Raw genomic sequence first — 19,201 nt, 5'->3', positions numbered from 1 at the left:
GAACTGATGTGTGCAGGTTAGAGAAATTATGATTATAGACATGATCTGAAATGGCTTCTTCCTGTCAGTTGTCTTATTCTGAAAGTGTTAATACCATATAAACTGGCATCATTTCTCTAGAAACCATATTATCATGTCACAACATGTTCCAGTCAATTTTCATTCTGATTTAACTAAAAAGGAGACATCTGTGCATTTTTATTTACTTTGAAGAACATCCAACGTGTCAGAAGGGCACTTCAATCTGTAACTTGGCGTGTTCTGGCCTGTGTGTGTATATACTGTATAGGTACACATAATACATAAATAAAAAAGGATTTATTTTTAGTTTTCATACAACTTTTATAAATACAAAAGCACAGTTAAGCTCAGTTCAAATACACAAAACAGAACAAATATATATATGTAAAAAAGTTAATGTGCCAAAAATGAAATTGAAAACAGTGCATTTTCTCCATATCATAAGAACATCATACTTATTTAGTTTATAATTTCCACATAACGCTGTATATGTACACACATCTGTATTTAAAACATAGAAAATCAGTAGAAAAATATAAGACCCCTCATTCTGAACTGCAAGAAGAACTGGTTAGCTTTGTGCAGTGCTTAAATGACTTGACTGTTTCCAAACGCAGCCTATACAGGCATAACAGTATCTTACATCGGTTCAGCAGTCCTCGTTGTCTACCATGGAGATGAAGAAACTGCACAGAGAGGACCAGGATCCGCTACAATATTCTTCGGCCGCTTTCTTCTTCTCGATGTTCTCCAGGCAGTCCTTTCTGGCGGTTATCGCCGGCTGCGGGGTGGCGCTGTCCGCACGGCCGGGGCCGGGGCTCTTCTGCGCGGGGTGCTGTGCGGCTGCGGCTGCGGCTGCGGCTGCGGCTGCGGGGGCGCTCAGTCTGAAGTGCGCTTCTTTGGGGGCTTTCTTGCACATCCCAGCTTTGATCAGCCCCGTCCCGTCTTTGCACAGCTGCTTCTCTTTCCGCAGGGCTTTGGCGATCTGTTTCCAGAAGGCTTTGGGGTTTGCCACAGACTCCGGACAGGCGGCGGGTTTGGCCGTGTACTCGCAGGACAGGGTGGCCTCTTCCTTCTGGCAGCTCACACGCAGGCTGGTCGTGTCCCCTGCAGAGGCTGCCCAGCTGCACTGCGTCTTCTTGTCTTTGCTGGCAAACTTGCCCTTCAGTGATTTGTCTGCCTGGGACTTGTGGTGCCGCTGCTTGGTGTCCGGGAGTGTTTTGTCCCCCTCTTTCTTTTTCTTCTTGCCCTCCTTATCCTTCTCCCCGTTGGCCACCAATACCATCTGTGCCACACAGACCAGGACCAACGCCACCGTGAGCTTCTGCAGGACAATCATGTTGCTGCCCGTTGTTTGTGCGAACAATCTGGAATAATAGTAATAATAATAATAATAATAATAATAATAATAATAATAATAATAATAATAATCAAGTTGCTGTTGTAAAGTGATGTTGGGCAGGTCATTGACATGAAGGTCGTATAGCGCAGTTTTCCGCGTTTCTGCGCGGATCTGCGATGCTCCGCCAACGGGATCGCCGGAATTCAGCAGATCTGTGCAGAGCTGCGGACATCTGCGCTACAACACACTACATGTATTAAGCTCTACTGTTACACCCCCATAGCCTGGCTTTTGTAACCCACCAGCAACATAAAACGACACACAACAGGCTATCAATCGTGTCACATGGTCAAAACTGGATCTACTTCTGCAAGCGTGTTTCCATTCATATACACTGACACCCAAATCAGACACAAAAAACAAACGTAAAAACAATTATTCGGCTCCAAAATAATGATTTACTGATTCAAAGTACACCAACCTGTAATCGGGGTCTAGAGGAACTCACTTGAACCCTGTTCACCCAGCAGCTGCTGCACACCTGAGCGCCCGCTTGCGCCACTTATACCCCGCGTCCCGCCCGCCGCGCCTCCCATCGGCAGATATTACAGCGCGCCTGCGCAGCGCACTCGGGTGAGTGACGTGTGAACACGCCGCTTCACATCAGCTGCAGGAAGAAACCATAACGTGCTCAATAGAGCAGCGACATGCTATGGCATGCATATCCCTACTGAGCTGCATTTTTAACTTCAAGTTGCATGTATAGACGTAGTACAATGACGCTGGATTCTCTCCAGCTACTATAGTGAAGTGTAAGTTTAGGTTTTGACTGTGGGTTAGCTTTGGATACAAACATACCAGTACATGCATTCCAAGATGGAGACATTGAGTGTATATTCTACTTTTAACACTAACTAACATTGCATTTGTGGAAGGATGGGATGAAGCTGCCAATAATAATGTGCTGTGTGTTGGAGATGAGGGGCTGGCGCCTGCAGATAGGACCCTTTCAAAAGAAGCTTGCTAGGGTCTACGCGGTTGAAAGAGCTGCCTCTGGTAAATGGCACTTATTAAATGCATGCCCCCCCCCCGCTTCAACTGTCAACACAGTCACTGCACAAACACAACATAGACTGCCACGGTTGCCAAACAATTCTAACAGGCACTCACACACGCTCAGATGCGTAGCCAGAGACCGGCTGGTTACCTTACATCCTTGGAATATAAGTACTGAAACAGTAAATAATGATGGGACTTGAAAGCTAGATTGCACACTGAAGAGGCCCCAAATTCCTCACCCTATACAGATGCGAATGTTCAGTATGATACTTGAGGTCCCGCCATAGATTAAATAGGTCAACCTTATTATTATGCTTCACTGACTGACTGCAGCTCATGAATTACAAAATGTGTAGTATCTAGTATATCTAGGCTGGTTCTGAATCAGTCACAAAAAGCTGTAGCCTTTTAGTATGCATCTTCTGTGTGTACACTTTCCCTAAACAAGTATACTGTATGTAAGTATGTATTTATAATGATTTGTGTAGGAAAAAATATGTGATGTTCTTGTGCCCTCATATATGGTACATTCATTCCATCAAGTAAAAGTAGTGTACAAGACAGCATGTTTGTTAATACATTCTGGTGTCTTTTTACCATGTGTAGAAGACATATGCCAAGAAAATTATAATGATTATATTCTAATTAGAATGATGTCACTGTAAAGTCCACCTTTCAAAAGGTGGAAACAGATGTTAGTAAACCATCTTGGAGTTCTTCTGTTTAAATTTCTATTTAAACATGTACATTATATGTAACCTTCAGCTTGGTGGGGGTGATCTGTGGAATCCAGGAGACATCTATATGTCATTATGCTTGGATAAGCAACTCTCTGTGCCTGTAAAGCCTTAAAACAACTTTAATATGAATCGTCCTCATGGCTTTGCAACGTCATTTATATTCCAGCTCTCAACCAAACTGCTGGTCATTTTTACTTGCAGAGACTTGCTTTGATTCCATTAACAAGCTTTGTCTAGAGTATCAGATTCTACAGTCACATCTTTAAAATACTAAATAGTTTTACAGGCAGCTTTTATTGCCTTGTTTCTTTTAGAGGTTTAATTGGTAAAAGCTTTGAATATCATTTTCTAATACTTTCAACTTATCATTAATGTTATTGCAAATGTTCTGATCTTGATTGCGTTTGCAGACTAAATTTCTACATAACACAATCGGACAACAAATATATATTTATATTACAGAGGTTTTGTATCTTGACCTTTGGCAGTACTTCACCTGGGAAATAGTCTTCACAGAAATCATGCAATACATTTATGACAAACCTTCAGGCTGTAATGTAAGGCTAAAGGGAAATTGAAAGAGTTATTACATGTTCCTGTTTTAAACATTGTGAGTGTAACAGCACAAGACCATCCCACAAAGGTTCATTCAGAAGGGAATTGTTTTTTCTTTTTTTTTTTTCTTTTTCCTGTGGCATTTATGGTTTCAAAGTAATTCATACAATGAGTTATATAGAAGACCAGAGAAACTGTATCAATAAAGTCTGTTGTAACTCAAAATATGAAGCAATGGTTATATGTATTATCATTTCGTTTTCTTTTATATTCATTACTAAGGCTGTATACAATGAGTTTACCCACAATGTAAGATATTCGGATGCAGCAACTTACCTTTCAAAGACTGCACCATACCATGATTGTGTGTATGGAAACTAATATAATACTTTCTAAGCTCTCATAAACCACGTGTTGCTCCAACATGGTGAATATATTTTTACTACTGAGGTATGGTATCTTAAAAACGAATTCTGAAGTGTCAGTGGGTTTTGATTCATAATTGTGTTTTAATTTCTATCCCCTGCTGTCTTGTTAGTGCAGCAGCACCCCCCAGTGGTATTTTCTTCTCATTTCAGGTATTATAAACTAAGAATGAATGCCTCATTTCATATATTGCACTGAACAGGTCATAATAGCAATATTATTATATTTATTTAAATTGCAGTTATAGTTAACGCTTATATAATATAATTATCTATACACAAAATGCACAGACAACATTTAACACAATAAGTAGATGAAGAATGGAAAATCAATATATTTAAAGTACAGTTTGCAGTGCTTCTTCATGAATTAAACTGTAGTTGTATTACACCTATATATATATATATATATATATATATATATATATATCACTGAAAATGCGAAATAAACACACCAATCTTGATGGATTTATTTTAAGAATGGGGCAGACAAAATGTAATCTTATCACTAAGCATCAGTTAAGGTGGGCACATCTTCCTTACAATAACAAAAAGCAAAATAACAATTCATACAGTCATACAACAAATCTACAGAAGAGACAGAGATGGGGGAAAGGGCATTGGCTGAAGAAGCACAAAAACATCAAGTCACAAAAGTCAGGTTTCAGTTCAAATTATATGATCCAGAAAACACAGGAAACATGTATATCATTGATTTTAAAGTTAATAGAATATGTAGTAAACCTTCAGGTAACGTTAGTGCATTAGAATAACTATATCTATAACTTTATCTGTACCTGCTCCCACACTGCTATAATGTATTACAAAAGAGCATACTGTCTTTGGCTTGGACTGCAATCAACACATTATAAAAGGAAATACTAATCAAAAGAACAGTTTAATTCAAGTTACATAAGACATTATTGTTTTGTAAAATTAACAGGACATGGATTTCTTTCACAGCTAGAATAAAACATTCTAAGATTTTAAATTGTAAAAAGTCGGAACTTTTGAATTCTTCGTACAGGATTTTTTAAATCTACCATCCAGAAAATAGTCTGAATCCAAGTTGTGAAAACCAGCAGACTTCAGGATTTGCTGGATGTTCCAGATGCTGAGAAAAGATATCAGAGTGAGGGCACAAACCTTGAATCAAAAAGCAATAAGGCTTTCAAAAATGTGTTGATTTATTTTTTTATGTCAAGAGAGTAATCTCTAGAAGAACAGGAAGTACATTTAAGTAGAATATATATTTTAAAAAACTTGCTTTTACAGTTATTCTTGGGCACTTTATATACTTATATAATTTATCAGATATTCTATTTAGCTTATTCAGTATCAAACATTTTTTGAAACAACATATTAAGCTGATTTAAACATTTATACATTAAATACTAGTAAAAATAACTCAAATGTTTTGCTTAGATTTAGAAAAATACAATTCTCTTAAATTTCTATATTGTGTTGTAGACCGATAAAATATGGTGGGTTAATTGACTTCAGAATGGGATATTTATAGACTCTTGTTATAGAGAACCAAAATTTTTTTCCCACAATAAAGCCTTTCTTGAGGACCACACACCTTAGTTATTTTATCAGCCCCAATAATTTTAAACAATTACACTAAAACAGCATACCTTCAATTTAAACCCTGGAAGAAGTCGAAGATATAAGCACAAACATCGTGTAGCGATTCCCAGCAATGTTCTTGTGCCATCCTGTCAGCGTTTTGCTCAGTGCTGGTTGTTGGTGTTGGTTTGGATGGAGTTTTTCTTGCTGGGGTTACTTTAGCTACTGATTTTGACTGGGTAGGCTTCTGCATAACCAGCTTAGGGCCAGCAGCTATTTGCTTCATGTGCGCATCTACAGGAGCCTTCTGACACATGCTTGGCTTTAGGATCATGGCCCCTTGGCAGGCGTTGGTAGTTTTCCTCCGCTCCATACTGATCTGGTTCCAGTACTGCTTGGGGTTGGCGTTGAAAGAGCGGCACACAGACGGCTTGCCGGTGTACTCACACCAGTAAGACTTGCCCTGGTTTTTACACACAATCCGGAGCTTCATCTCTCCCTCTCCGCTCACTGTCATAACACAGGCATCTTTGCTCTTGGTGTTGAAGCGGAATTGCTCTTCCGCACTGCTTTTCTTGCTCTGTCCATTGACAGCCCACAGGCAGCAGGCAAAGAATAAAACAGAGCTGGTCCAAGCCTTCATATTGGCTGAGGTGGCAGTGGAAGGGAGTTCAGCTTCCAAAGTGCCTCTGAGTGTAAGGGGCCGAGTGTTGGTTCTCTCCACTATATATAGCCTCCTTTCACAAAGAAGGCATTCAGCTAACTAAGCAAGGCTTTCTCTGATGAGGGAAGGCATTACTACTGCAACTTGACTATAATTTATGACCAAGAGTAGACTTGTCAAATAACAGACAAACTTACATGCAACAACTTGAATTACACTTGGACATAATAAACTGTAAACTAAAAGCACATTTACTAAATGTAATTTGCAAACCAACTATGGTATATTTTGTCTATCTTCTACCATAACTTTGGGGAAGGGAGTTAGTTCTAGCTCTGGTGGTGGTACAAGCCTGGATGAAGTCTGTTCTTGTGCTTAATTTTTTTGGCTTGAATAGTTATAATGAAGACTATAAAACTGTACAAAAAATGTAAATGACTTCTACATAAATCACAGAACTATCTTACTTTAAATGTAAATCCATCTGGATATACAGGTACGCTATAGTACAAGTTACCTTGGGATCTTGTCACAAAAACAAAAGTAATACAATCTATTTTTTATCTCAATACATGGACATATTACATATATTGTATATTACTCAGAATATCCATGGGGAGAGAGGGATTAGAGGGAGACGGAGAAAGTCAAACATTTAAAAAGCATCTGGATGCCAGCTTCTCAGGATTGTATTTGCTTATTAATGAACCCAGCTAGAAATGAAAGGTTTCCTTGTTAGTGACGCAGAATGTGTAATGTAAATATCCGCGGCACGATTTCTGCAGTGGGTGGAATCAAAGACTGCAGCAAATGCTTGCTGGAGTCAGTGGAGGTCAGAGGTACCTTTCATTTAAATCCTTTTCATTCACCTGCATGCCTTTTAATAGCTGCAGGCCTATAGGACACCAGCACATCACCCCACACTACGTAGCACAACTCAATTCAGAGGAAGGTGCAGCATGATAGTTTAAAGAAAGCTAAAGACGACTGAGTGAAGAACTCATCTGAATGTATTATTGAAAGGCTTGTTCCAGCGTTTCTCTATGGTTTAAATGTGTACATACAAAGCAGTTCGAATGTGGATCGCAAACATGTTATTTTACACTACGTAAAGGTTTTTCTATCTGCTAAATAAATAACTAAAATAGCAAGGAACAAGAGTATAGTGGCACAACAATTAGCAATGTAAAGGGGCACAGATTTCCGTCGATTAGTTACAAGTGTGACGATGAGTATTAATAAGGTCTTCTTGATATCTTCTGTATCTACACAACCATCTGCGCCACTGCTTTCAATGTGGATCTGAACATCTTGTTTTGTTGGCTCAAGTCTACACAATTTCAACACATTCTTCCTAAGAGCTGATGCATGTAAAGCAAAACACAAATGATCACAATCATGTTCAACAAACACTATAGAGTATTGACTTCTTTTTTTTATTGAATAGGTACAATTCAGCAAGTTGAAAATAGAAACCTTATAAATCTACAACATCGATTATTAATATATACAATGTTATATTTCTCCACCTAAAAATACAAAACAAGTATTTTCATGTTGTACTAGCAATACCTGGAAAATGAAGTACCACAAATCACTTACTGAATTGAGATCTTTATTCACAATTTTTACACCCTTAGCTAACCAGTGATACAACATATCCAGTGGTAGCTACCACCACCCAACTGCTGTAAACAGCTATTTCACAATTAGTGCAGCTCTAAACACATGGACATATTACAAGCACCTAAAAAATTAGATTTGTGAAAAAAAAAAAGTTTTTGTTTTGTTTTTCTCTTTAGCACTCATTGGGAACAGTTTATGGCATATCTTACAGGTGTTAAGGTAACATACTGCCCTTTGTGTAGCAACATAAACAAACAAGGAAAACACATAAGACACTGATCAAAAGCAACAATACCTGGTCATGAACTTTTAAACATTTTAAAGGAGTAGCTGTTTTACTTGACTTACGTCACTTTTTTGTATTTGTCTGCACAACAGTAAATGCAGTAAGCTATCTGATACCCTATGAATGTTGATTACTGTTTTAGAGTGTTTTGAATACACCTTTCAGACATACAAAAACATAAGATATCTTTCATTATGCTCTTATATTAATCCATTCTAATGACCTAAAAAAAGCAGAGATACTGTAAAAACAAGTTTTGGCTTCAAACAGCAGTTTTGAACATGTCATAATTCTAATCCAGTCATCTACTGGGGGATATTTAATAAACGTCCCCCATGTTACCATAATGGTGTGAAAATGAAACACAATAATTATGTACAACTAAAATAAATGGGTACCAAGCATGTTTTCTCCTCTAGAAGGATATGAAATGATTTTATTTTTGGGTTATTATTTTATTTGTTAACTTTGTATTAATTTATTCGATATGCCTTCATAGGTTATGATCTATTTAACCTGCAAACTGAAAGATAACATAACTAAATTATAGACTTTCACAGGAATCTCCAAATGAGAAGTGCAATTCAGAATGCCATCAATGACACAGAATGAAGCAACAATACATATTTAAGCCCTCACAATTACAATCGGTTACCATCAATTTCTTGTTACTTATGGTCAATTATTAATGTATATCCATGTAAAAGCCACTGAGATAGAACTACCTTTGAAAACGCTTACCAGTAATATTGCTAGGTAAGTACTCAATTGTTTGTACTAAAAAACTACTGTTGTCTGTAGTTTCTTCACCACAGCAATGCAAGATTTTACTGATTACCAGTGAAAAGGGCTGTACTACTGTCATATTTCTAACTGCAACAAATGCACAACCCAACTAGGACTATGAATGAATAATAGAAAAAAATAACCAAAATATATATAAAAGCTTCGAAGTTGTTGAAAGCATATAAAATGTACTTTCCTTTTTGATATGTACTTTACATGTAAATAGAATAGACAAAACAGAAATACACAAACCCACGAATGCTAACAAATACGGGGACCATGGCAGGCTGTGATGTATGAAAGATCTACTCAAAGAACTTTCAAGTTTCTATGATGAAAAGGAAAATAGACCGCTTGTATCCATTCTGCTTCTGTACAGCACACCTGTACAGCAAGACCATAAACATATTTGTTGTGTCTTTTTTATTTGTGCTTATAATGGCCAGAACGTGTGTACAATAAGTGCAGTGTTTGGAGACTTCATCATTCACAGCATTTACAAACTGTACAGAAAAGAACGGCATTTGAAAAAAAGTGTGTGGAAATTCTGGTCGTCTGGTGGACTACTTTTTCATTTGGTTGTCTTTTCTGGAATCAACATTGGTCCAGAAAATAGGAAGTGGATATTCTGAAAAGACAAATGCATCCAGATTAAGTTTGTATGTGTATAGCACAGTTTCATTTACACGTACTTGCAAAAATGCACTATAGACATTACAATATAAGGTGTGTAAATTAAATGCAAATAACTTTTCCCAGTAAATCAATAATTAATCTAAAAATGTTTTCAACTATGGTTTAGTATCATGGAGTGGGAAATGCAGCTTGCAATAGACTGCAATTGTACAAACACGCACACATAAAAAACTACATTTCTAGAAAGAAAACTACTAACTAATAATACGATTTTCACTTTTTATTAATTCTTAACATAAACTATACCTCCAATTTCTTTCAGGATACAAAGTTTTTTTTAAATTTTCAAATCAATACATACCATGAAGAATGATTCAGTGTCTTCTACCAATTTTCAACAGCACTACAGAAAAACAAGATACAGAAAATGATTAGTAGTGATCATGAGAACATTAGACAAGTGTCCAGTCTTTCCACAGCAGGACAGAGCTATTACATGTTAATTACTCCTCGATTTTAAACTTCTACTGCCCATTACACTGCTGCTACAAGTGGTATTCAGAAGTTGTGAATACTGTGGATCAGGATTAATCCTTTTTTCAAAAAACACATTTCAGAAAAGAAATGCATGCTTAACACTGACAAGATGTCCTTTTTATTGGCTAGAGAGTGCTTCCACTGAGCCTCTGCGAAAAAGGTTAACCTGAAGGGAATATCTTGGTCCCGTGTTCTGCAGACACACAAGAGAGCTGGGGGGAAATGACAGCAAGACATAGGAAGCAATGGGATGGGTGTACGGTTAATCAGGAAAGTGTTACGGCTCAGGTAGAACTGAAAAGAATGAAATGAAAAAGTAAAAGTGTTAGTGAAAAAGGTACAGCAAATACATTCCTAATTGGCTTATACACTGTACATATTTGTAGAATGTACCAGAGACCTCATTTCAGCCCAAAATGTGTCTATATGGGCGTTCTAATTAAAGCAGAGGTCGGGAGAATAAAGATCATGCCCATAGAATTAAAATATGGATAAAGTTTGATAACGAACTGAGAGTTGTGCAGGACTCAAATTCATTTTACCAGATTTCCAAGTGCTCAGATACTATATTTGAATTGATTAAGTGTCTGAACAAAACAAAAGTATAATATTTAAATTGTATACCGATTGCTGTCAAAACAGCATTTTCGTGTAAAAATGTAATTCATACTACTCAAGGGACTAGGTTCATAGTCGTTTAATATATTCTGATACCCACAGAGAGAAACACAACCTCCAAACAGAGAGTTGAAGGTCACATTTGTGTGTTTGTATGCGACTGGTATCACAATGAGCCACAATGACACTGATGCACTTGCACAGCTAACTAATCAGATGTCACAGAGACTGCTAAGAGAGCTAGCTCTATTCTATATGAGATACACTACTGGTCAAAAGTTTTAGAACACATCCACTTTTCCAGTTTTTATTGATAAATATAGTTAATACAGTTTAATGTGTCAGTGTACTCTGAAATTAAAGCACAGAACAAATAAACAATTGGAGAAAAAAAAAAGAAATCATGCTTATTTAACAAAATTTAACCCCTTAAGCTGACAAACCCCTCTGGTACCCTTAGAAGGGCACCAAATCCGTGTGCTTCTCTTTATCCCATGTACTGTTGTGTAGTTGCCAAGTGTTTGATATCCATTCTGAAACGGGGGTGTGAGAGGATACTTGGTCGTAGGATGTAGGATGTAGGAATACAGAATCTCAGAAAATATTGACAATTATAACATATTCTGGAACCATCAAAACAAGACCATCCACGTTTTGGTAGAAGCAACACACACCCGCAGAGAGCTCAAAATGTCAAGATGAACAACTCTGTTTACAGTGTACTAATACACAATGATTTTACATAATTGGATCTGAACTTCTCTGTGTTTGATAGAACATCAAATAATATATACTGGATTAATCATTAGGTTGTTCTAAACAAAACAAGCCTATTTGCAAAGAAATCCGATCTGTGACCCTCTGAGACCCCCCCCGAGCATAGTGCACGTTTACCCCCCGAGCTCTGAATGACAGTGGGCGACACGGAAACTGTAAATCGGATGTGTTTGAGAATGAAACGTGCTAGTAGCCAAGAGAATAAGCTTTCAAACGATGTGTGCATTGTAGGAATACAGTGTCACTTCTATGCACAGGAGCTGCGTAACACTGCCAAATAATGCTTAAGAGGGTGTAGTAACAGTATATAACTCTGAAATTATTATTATTTTATCATTATTTTTCAGTTTTTGGTAACTGAAACTTTTCTATTTTTTTTTTTTTAAACCTCTGACAGTTTTCCGCTTACCTTTGTAACATTTCAGGTTCTTCACTGGACTTGAACTGCTTAACTGTCCATAAAAACTGGAAAAATGGGAGTGTTCTAAAACTTTTGACCGGTAGTGTACTTGGGAATGAACTGATATCTATCTGTAATTGTGCTGCTTGTTTAAAATGGCCAGGGCACTTGGCAATTCCAAACAATTTGTTTTGTTTCTGTATTTGATTTGTTTAAAACGGAGAAAGGAAGCATATTTACTTGAGGGGGGGGAAATTAAGTCAACTGGAATGTAGGACACAATATGCAACTGGTTAACTGTGAAGACCAATAGGTGAGGTGAGCAATGCATTTGGGTACATAGTCTTTGTTTCTAGTATTTAAATGAAGAAGGAGGATTTAAAAAACCCCACAGTGAAACAGGACACAGGTTCTGACAAACAGATGAGGGACACGACAGAGTTCTGTAATGAAGTACCTTGTTGGACCCAGTAAAACCTGGGTTAGTCTCACCACTCTGCGTGCCCTGGAGGAGCAGAGGCCCGGGGAAATCTAGTCATAGTGTCATAGGAGGGGATGCTATTAATGTGAAAACAATTGCAGGCAATGTTATTCAGGGTTCTTTCCACAACAGACACTGAAAAATATAGTGAGAGGGTGCAGTCTCATGCCAGGAGAAACAGTGATTGTGCTTCATTTAGAATATTGATTGGATTGTCATTTTTCAGGTTTTCCTATCAAAGGATAATGGAAGAAAAGCTGCAAGCATTTGTCATGCAAGAGAGTGCTTAGTATGGGCTTGAGTACAAATAAATACATTACAAACGATCTTAATTTGCAATTGCTATAGGTTATGGATCATGCAGATTACATGTGCCACAATTATGAGAATGAAAGCATCCATAGAGGGGAAAAACTCTTTGCAGTGGCAGCTGGAATGGAGGTGAGCCTAAATCTGCAGCTATAATGTTGCTAATCAGCATTGGATTAGAGGTTTTTCAAAGGTACAGCTGTTTCAATGTACCGAATCAGAACACTCTTATCCTTTTGTCTCTCACACCTGATTTCACTCTAGTGTCTGGTGTTCAGGCAGAGTAGTGTGGCTAGCGGATGAAAGCAGCTCACTTCATGCAGAAGGTTACTTCTCAGTGAACAGGGCAGTGTTAATAACTTGTATGCTTAATTTATTTTGTGAAATCCCTTAATCAACACACTGAACACTGTACACTGTGATGGAAATATTACAATGGTACCTACATGGAAAATTCTAAACGTGTGCATGCAAAATGAATGTTGGTTGTTAGTGAAAAATGCCTCAAAAGTTTATTTCTTTTCGGCCATTTCCCAAAATACAGATGATAAAAATATTGCTGTGAATGCAACATCTTTAAATACTTGGCAAAACTCCCAGCATTTTGCACAGAATCCATTCTGTTAGTACTATTTTACACAGCATGCAGATCATGCCCATACACTGTGGCACTGTGTACTGACAAATAAAATCACAGCTGAATTGCAGATGCTTGCCTCGGGTTTCAATTGTATTTCAACATGCACCCAATTTCAAGAACTTGTAGTACATTTTAACTCTTAATTAATACCCCCCAGCTAGCTACTGTGTGCAAAAGCATGCGATTAAAGATTTTCGGTAGTATTTTGTTTTTGTTTTTTTTACCTTGTCATTACAGGATTTTGAATACCTTGTAAATGTTCATTATGATAACCATTATTACCAATTTCCATACTGCAACAAAACATTACACACAAAAATGTAAACACAAATTATAAATGAAGCACATGCCATGCTGTTGCCGGCCATAACAGAGAAGACTCTGCAATAATAAAAGTGACTATATGTGTGTTATGGAAAAATAACAATAATAATACAAATGCTATTTAATAAAACAAATCTATATATACATATATAAAATAACCCAAGTATAAATTTTAGCATGTTAAATTACAAATGACCTACAATTTACATAAATTATATCATATGCATTTGCTCTTAGATGTAAGTATAATTAGTGGGCGTAAGCTTCAAACAAGAGCCAATTCGTTATGACTCCTGAAAATTACAGCACACAAAATCAATAGCCAAATCCTCAACTGAAAAACTATTCAAAAGCTCAACTCAAATGTTCAACCCAGCACCAAAAATGTTACAGCATTTAATATTAAGTGCAAAGTAATCCTTTATATGTACAAGAATTCTAGAGCCCTGCAGTTTTAGAAGTGGAAAAATAAGATGGGGGGGGGGGGGGGGGGATAAAAGAAAATGGAAAAAAATCTTACGTTTTCATGGGTATAGTCTCAACACTAAAAGATACAAAGAAGCAACATATTAAAAAAATATGGCGAGAACCGTACTAAAGCTTATGCAGCACTGTTTAGATTATAACAGTAACTTTCTGTTCAAGACACATTGTGATGGAGTTCTGAATGACAGGTCTATAGCATTCATTTTTCAAATTGAAAGGTAAGAAACAGACTGCATGAAAAGTGCAAAGGAAAATGAAGGGAGAAAAGAAAGGGCTTTTTTTTTTGGACCCCACCCCACCTTAAAGTGCAAAGTGCATAACATGATGCCAAGAGAGGCAAATGAGATAAAAAATATAAATGTTTGAGATGGAACTAGTAGAAATGGTTATCACAAAGTAAAATGCCAAGTCCCTGAGACAGAGGAACTGCAAGGAAGAGAAAAAAAGAGAGGTTACTATAAGGGATACTACAGAGAGAAGGAACAGATGGCAATAAGAAGGGAAGGAGGAAAGATGCAGTTCTCTGACTTCAAAATCAACATAAGTACTAGTCATGAGTGTGGCACCTTGTATTATTCATAGCCACTCTGGAGATTAATTTATAAAACCAGCATTAAAACCTTCATTGTGTTGTACATTTCTAATGCTCAAGTAATATAAGAAGTCAGAACCACAGCTTCATAGCTGAAGAAGATTAATAGATACACCATATTAAATTGCAGTCTTTTAGAAATGCAATATAGAATATCATGCAATGTGAATGGAAGGCAAGCTTTCTTCCTCTTCCTAAATGTCTGTCAGTAAAGAAAGGCAATTCAAATTGACAAAGTGCATATTGTGCATCTGGTATGGAAACGCACAAGTGAATAATTGGTCAGATTATCAATATAGACTATAGACGAGCAGAAGAATAAAACACAATGAGGGACATTCAAAAGAGCAGAATAAAATAGCTGATTGCAATTTTTATAAACAGATTTTCTATTTTCAGGTTTGTCTTTATACATAGAATGCATACATAACCAACCAATGAAAACTGTCTCAAATGTATGCTGCATGATTAGAAAAACACCACATTTCTGTCATACTGTTTTAAAATAATAAGGAAGCTTTAAAGAATCTCCAGCTGCAGAAAGTTCTAAAGGGACAATTTAAGGATGCTTATCTACAATACTCACTCATCATATACATCCTCTGTGTCCATGCGACGGTAGAATTTGGCTAGCTTCACTGATATAATTATACTTGGGATTAGAAATATTGTGCAGCAGCCCAGGCCAAACCAGAAAGTGTTCTAAAAACAAAGAAAAATGGTTACAGTAACTATGGAAATATGTCAATAAAAAAAGTCATTAAAAGATTTGAAATGCAGATCTGCTCTTCTAAGTTGTGCTTTCAAGTGCTTTCAAAGCTGCCGTAATCGTGACTCTACTAGTGTCTTCAGCCTTTAAATGCCTGATGAACAGGAATTGTAAGCAATGCATACATGGAAATTAAGAAATAAAACTACTGTAGGGTTAGAGTTATCTATGCAAAATTGTTGTATTCCAAATGTGTACAACTATGCACACTATATGGCCGAAAGTATATGGACACCCCTTCTAATTAGTGGATTCAGCTATTTCAGCCACACCCAGTGCTGACAGGTGTATACAATCAAGCACTCAGCCATGCAATCTCCATAAACAAACATTGGCACAATGGGCCGTACTGAAGAGCTCAGTGACTTTCAACATGGAACCGTCATAGGATGCCACCTTTCCAACAAGTTTGTCAAATTTCTGCCCTGCTAGAGCTGCCCCGGTCAACTGTAAGTGCTGTTATTGTGGAAGTGGAAACGTCTAAGAGCAGCAACAGCTCAGCCGTGAAGTGGAAGACCACAGACTCACAGAACGGGACTGCCGAGTTGAAGCATGTAGCGGGTAAAAATAGTCTGTCCTCAGTTGCATCAACCACTACCAAGTTCCAAATGTCAGCACAAGAACTGTTCATGAGGAGCTTCATGAAATGGGTTTCCATGGCCGAGCAGCCACACACAAGCCTAAGACCACCATGCGCAATGCCAAGCATTGGCGGCTGGAGTGGTGTAAAGCTTGCCGCCATTGGACTGTGGAGCAGTGGAAATACATTGTCTGGAGTGATGAATCACGCTTCACCATCTGGCAGTCTGACAGACTAATCTGGGTTTGGTGGATGCCAGGAGAACGCTACCTGCTTGAATGCATAGTGCCAACTGTAAAGTTTGACACAGGAGGAATAATGGTCTGGGGCCGTTTTTCATGGTTCTGCCCCTTAGTTCGACTGAAGGGAAATCTTAACGCTACAGCATACAGCATACAATACCATTCTAGACAATTTTGTACTTCCAACTTTGTGGCAACAGTCTGGGGAAGGCCTGTTCAGCATGACAATGCCTCCATGCACAAAGCCAGGTCCATACCAAAATGGTTTGTCGAGATTGTTCTGGAAGAACTCGACTGGCCTGCACAGAGCCCTGACCTCAACCCCAACGAACACCTTTGAGATTAATTCAAATGCCAACTGCTAAACCTCACCAATGCGCATGTGACTGAATGGAAGTGTGATGGAGTAGGCCCATCCCTTTGTTAAGGCGTTTGGGAAATCCCTTTGTTAAGGTGTTTGGGAAAGAACAGACCTTCCAAACTCCTCCTACTCCTATTTTTTAATGGTTGGATCTAGAGGGTGGTCTAAGGGGCCAAAAGTATAAAAGCTGGTTCAAGGGCCTTAGTAATGGAGAGCCTGGTAGAGATTAACACCTGTCTGTTTGTGATTACATAGTGTGTTGCAGTGACTACACTGGTTTTGTTCTGGATCTTTAGGAAGACAATAAATGGTCCGGTTTTGAAGCCTTGCTGCCCTTATTCTTGCATGTCTGACTTTGGGACCACCACAGGAATCAAATCTCCATAGCAATGTTCCAACACCTAGTGGAAAACCTTCCCAGAAGAGTGGAGGCTGTTATAGCAGCAAAGGTGGGATCAACTCCATATTAATGCCCATGACTTTGGAATGAGATTTTCAATGAGCAGGTATCCACATACTTTTGGCCATGTAGTGTACCTTCAGCTTCTGTACTAGCAAACATTACTCCCATATAACAAATCTGAGGTATACATCGCATGAGATCTTCTTTACATCCCTCTTTCTGCTCGTGTCAGGTGCCCAGCCCCCAACTGGTTATACAAAGTGCCTTTAAGAATTGGTGAAATCCCAGTGAATAAGAAGCAGCCTGCTTAAAGACCCTGCTAACACACAGCTCACTGTTAAAAGGTCAGGGGGCCCAGTACTCTGGCCTTGGTGGGGAAGTTTTAAAATACCCTAACTATTACCATTTAACTCCAGCTATGAAAAGGCTTTTTCTTCCCTCCTACACATTAGTCCCTCACCCTTAAAAAAAAAAAGGTACAGTGTACCTATACGCACACATATGGTTAGATATTAAGTGTGTTGTCTGACTTAATATGGAAACACTGAAGTTGTTTATGAACACAGAAAGGAGTGTTTAATGATTATTTTTTCACTGGAATCTTTGTTTCTTACCACAGAATCGATCACAAAGGTGCACGCTATCATCTCTGCTACATCCACAAAATTGCTGATAGGTTGGCAGGCTGCAACATCCATTGCCATCTGAAAAAATAAAGCAAGATGACTGCAATATTAGAACACTTTGAAGGTGTACAGGAAGAGAAGCGAGGACTATCAGATCTGAACGATAAACACAGACAGAGAATTTAAGATCTAGGACATTCATTACAAAAAGTAGAATACTTACAGAATCCCGGACCCATTTTATATATTGTTTGAAGTAGCCAACTATAACCTCCATGTATTTCTCAGTTTCCTGCACCAGGTGGAGAAATGAGAATGAGTGTGAACATTTAAGTAGACGTTTTTATAAATGCATTAAAGAAATCTAATCAATTGAAAGCACTGTGATTACCTGATTCACCACAAAGGATGCGTTGTGGGTGATGAGGTATTGTGCTGCGTCTATAGCGCTTATCACATTGGTGACTTTGTTCTGAAAATAAAATAATTTTAAAAGCAATTTAACAACACACAGATCCGAATGGTTTCCCCTGAATACTCTTAATGAAAACACAGAATGTATTTGCAAGATGGTGTCATAGACTGTTAAAAACCAAAAACATTTAACACCAATTTTATATGAACCTTTTAACTGTACCACAATGCCTCATTATAACCATATGTGTTATACAGCTCTGGAAAAAATTAAGAGACCACTTAACATTGATTTCTGAACTTGGAGTGGTCAAATTTTTTTCCAGAGCTCTATAAAGCAGTCATCTGCAAACACCTTCATAGAGTACACTGTATCCCCAATAAAGAAGCTTGTAAATAAATCTCTTTAAATACTGATACCCAAATGTGCTTGTTTGCTTTTTTTGTACATCATGGCGTTTTGTACTTTCAGTCCAAGTAAAGCTACACTGTATTATTGACAGCTCAACTTACAGGGAGATCAGACGCAGTCCTCTGCAGCAGTCGGATGCTCTGATTCAAAGTACTCTGTGAAAAAAATAAATTCAATCATTCTTAACAATACAGTAGCAAGCAAGGCCTGTCTTCAGAGAGGAGGGCTCGATCCCAGGTGGGGGACACTGCTGTTGTACCCTTGGGCAAGGTACGTTACCTAGATTGCTCCAGTAAAAAACTGCTGAAAAAATTGGTAATTTATGTATGTAAAAATAATAGTGATATATCGTAACAGTTGTAAGTCACCCTGGATAAGAGTGTCAGCTAAGCAATGTAATAATAAATGATACCTGCCACTGGAAATCTAAAAAAGTAAAGTAAGGACAAAGTACTGCAATATCATTACACTCTCAAAATACTAGAAGAGTGGATGCAGAGGTTATTCCAGGTCTATATACC

General features: G+C 37.8%; 3 protein-coding genes across 13 annotated transcripts in view; all 3 read right to left on the bottom strand.

The window, feature by feature from the left end:
* Window positions 1-301: 301 nt before the first annotated feature.
* fgfbp1a (fibroblast growth factor binding protein 1a) lies at window positions 302-1,936 on the bottom strand. The gene is made up of 2 exons (XM_066719818.1): window positions 1,845-1,936; window positions 302-1,388 (listed from the first exon to the last, which is right to left on the bottom strand). Exon 2 carries the CDS (start codon window positions 1,358-1,360, stop codon window positions 671-673), a length of 690 nt encoding a protein of 229 aa, XP_066575915.1. The 5' UTR covers window positions 1,361-1,388; window positions 1,845-1,936; the 3' UTR covers window positions 302-670.
* A 2,661-nt stretch (window positions 1,937-4,597) lies between these two features.
* On the bottom strand, window positions 4,598-6,399 carry fgfbp2a (fibroblast growth factor binding protein 2a). The gene is made up of 2 exons (XM_066719817.1): window positions 5,780-6,399; window positions 4,598-5,256 (listed from the first exon to the last, which is right to left on the bottom strand). Exon 1 carries the CDS (start codon window positions 6,352-6,354, stop codon window positions 5,782-5,784), a length of 573 nt encoding a protein of 190 aa, XP_066575914.1. The 5' UTR covers window positions 6,355-6,399; the 3' UTR covers window positions 4,598-5,256; window positions 5,780-5,781.
* A 1,570-nt stretch (window positions 6,400-7,969) lies between these two features.
* prom1a (prominin 1a) overlaps window positions 7,970-19,201 on the bottom strand; it is a 90,079-nt gene continuing 78,847 nt past the window's right edge. For 6 of the 11 annotated variants that reach the window (XR_010821730.1, XR_010821733.1, XR_010821731.1 and 3 more), the window contains 10 exons: window positions 18,782-18,835; window positions 18,246-18,326; window positions 18,078-18,146; window positions 17,843-17,932; window positions 15,460-15,575; window positions 14,316-14,339; window positions 13,696-13,764; window positions 12,499-12,599; window positions 10,071-10,112; window positions 7,970-9,701 (listed from right to left, as the gene is read on the bottom strand). Coding sequence is in view for 4 of the 11 variants with exons in the window: in XM_066719813.1 (XP_066575910.1) it covers window positions 10,094-10,112; window positions 13,696-13,764; window positions 14,316-14,339; window positions 15,460-15,575; window positions 17,843-17,932; window positions 18,078-18,146; window positions 18,246-18,326; window positions 18,782-18,835 (522 nt within the window). In the remaining 7 variants the exon portion in view is untranslated. The other 5 variants (XR_010821735.1, XM_066719813.1, XM_066719814.1 and 2 more) reach the window with 5 other exon arrangements.

The sequence above is a fragment of the Amia ocellicauda genome, chromosome 13, assembly GCF_036373705.1.
Source record: "Amia ocellicauda isolate fAmiCal2 chromosome 13, fAmiCal2.hap1, whole genome shotgun sequence".
Lineage (NCBI taxonomy): Eukaryota > Metazoa > Chordata > Actinopteri > Amiiformes > Amiidae > Amia > Amia ocellicauda.
This window is presented reverse-complemented; position numbering and strand designations above follow the sequence as displayed.

Excerpts from the sequence above, each read along its gene's own strand:
- fgfbp1a (XM_066719818.1), bottom strand. The coding sequence starts at position 1,360 with ATGATTGTCCTGCAGAAGCTCACGGTGGCGTTGGTCCTGGTCTGTGTG.
- fgfbp2a (XM_066719817.1), bottom strand. The coding sequence starts at position 6,354 with ATGAAGGCTTGGACCAGCTCTGTTTTATTCTTTGCCTGCTGCCTGTGG.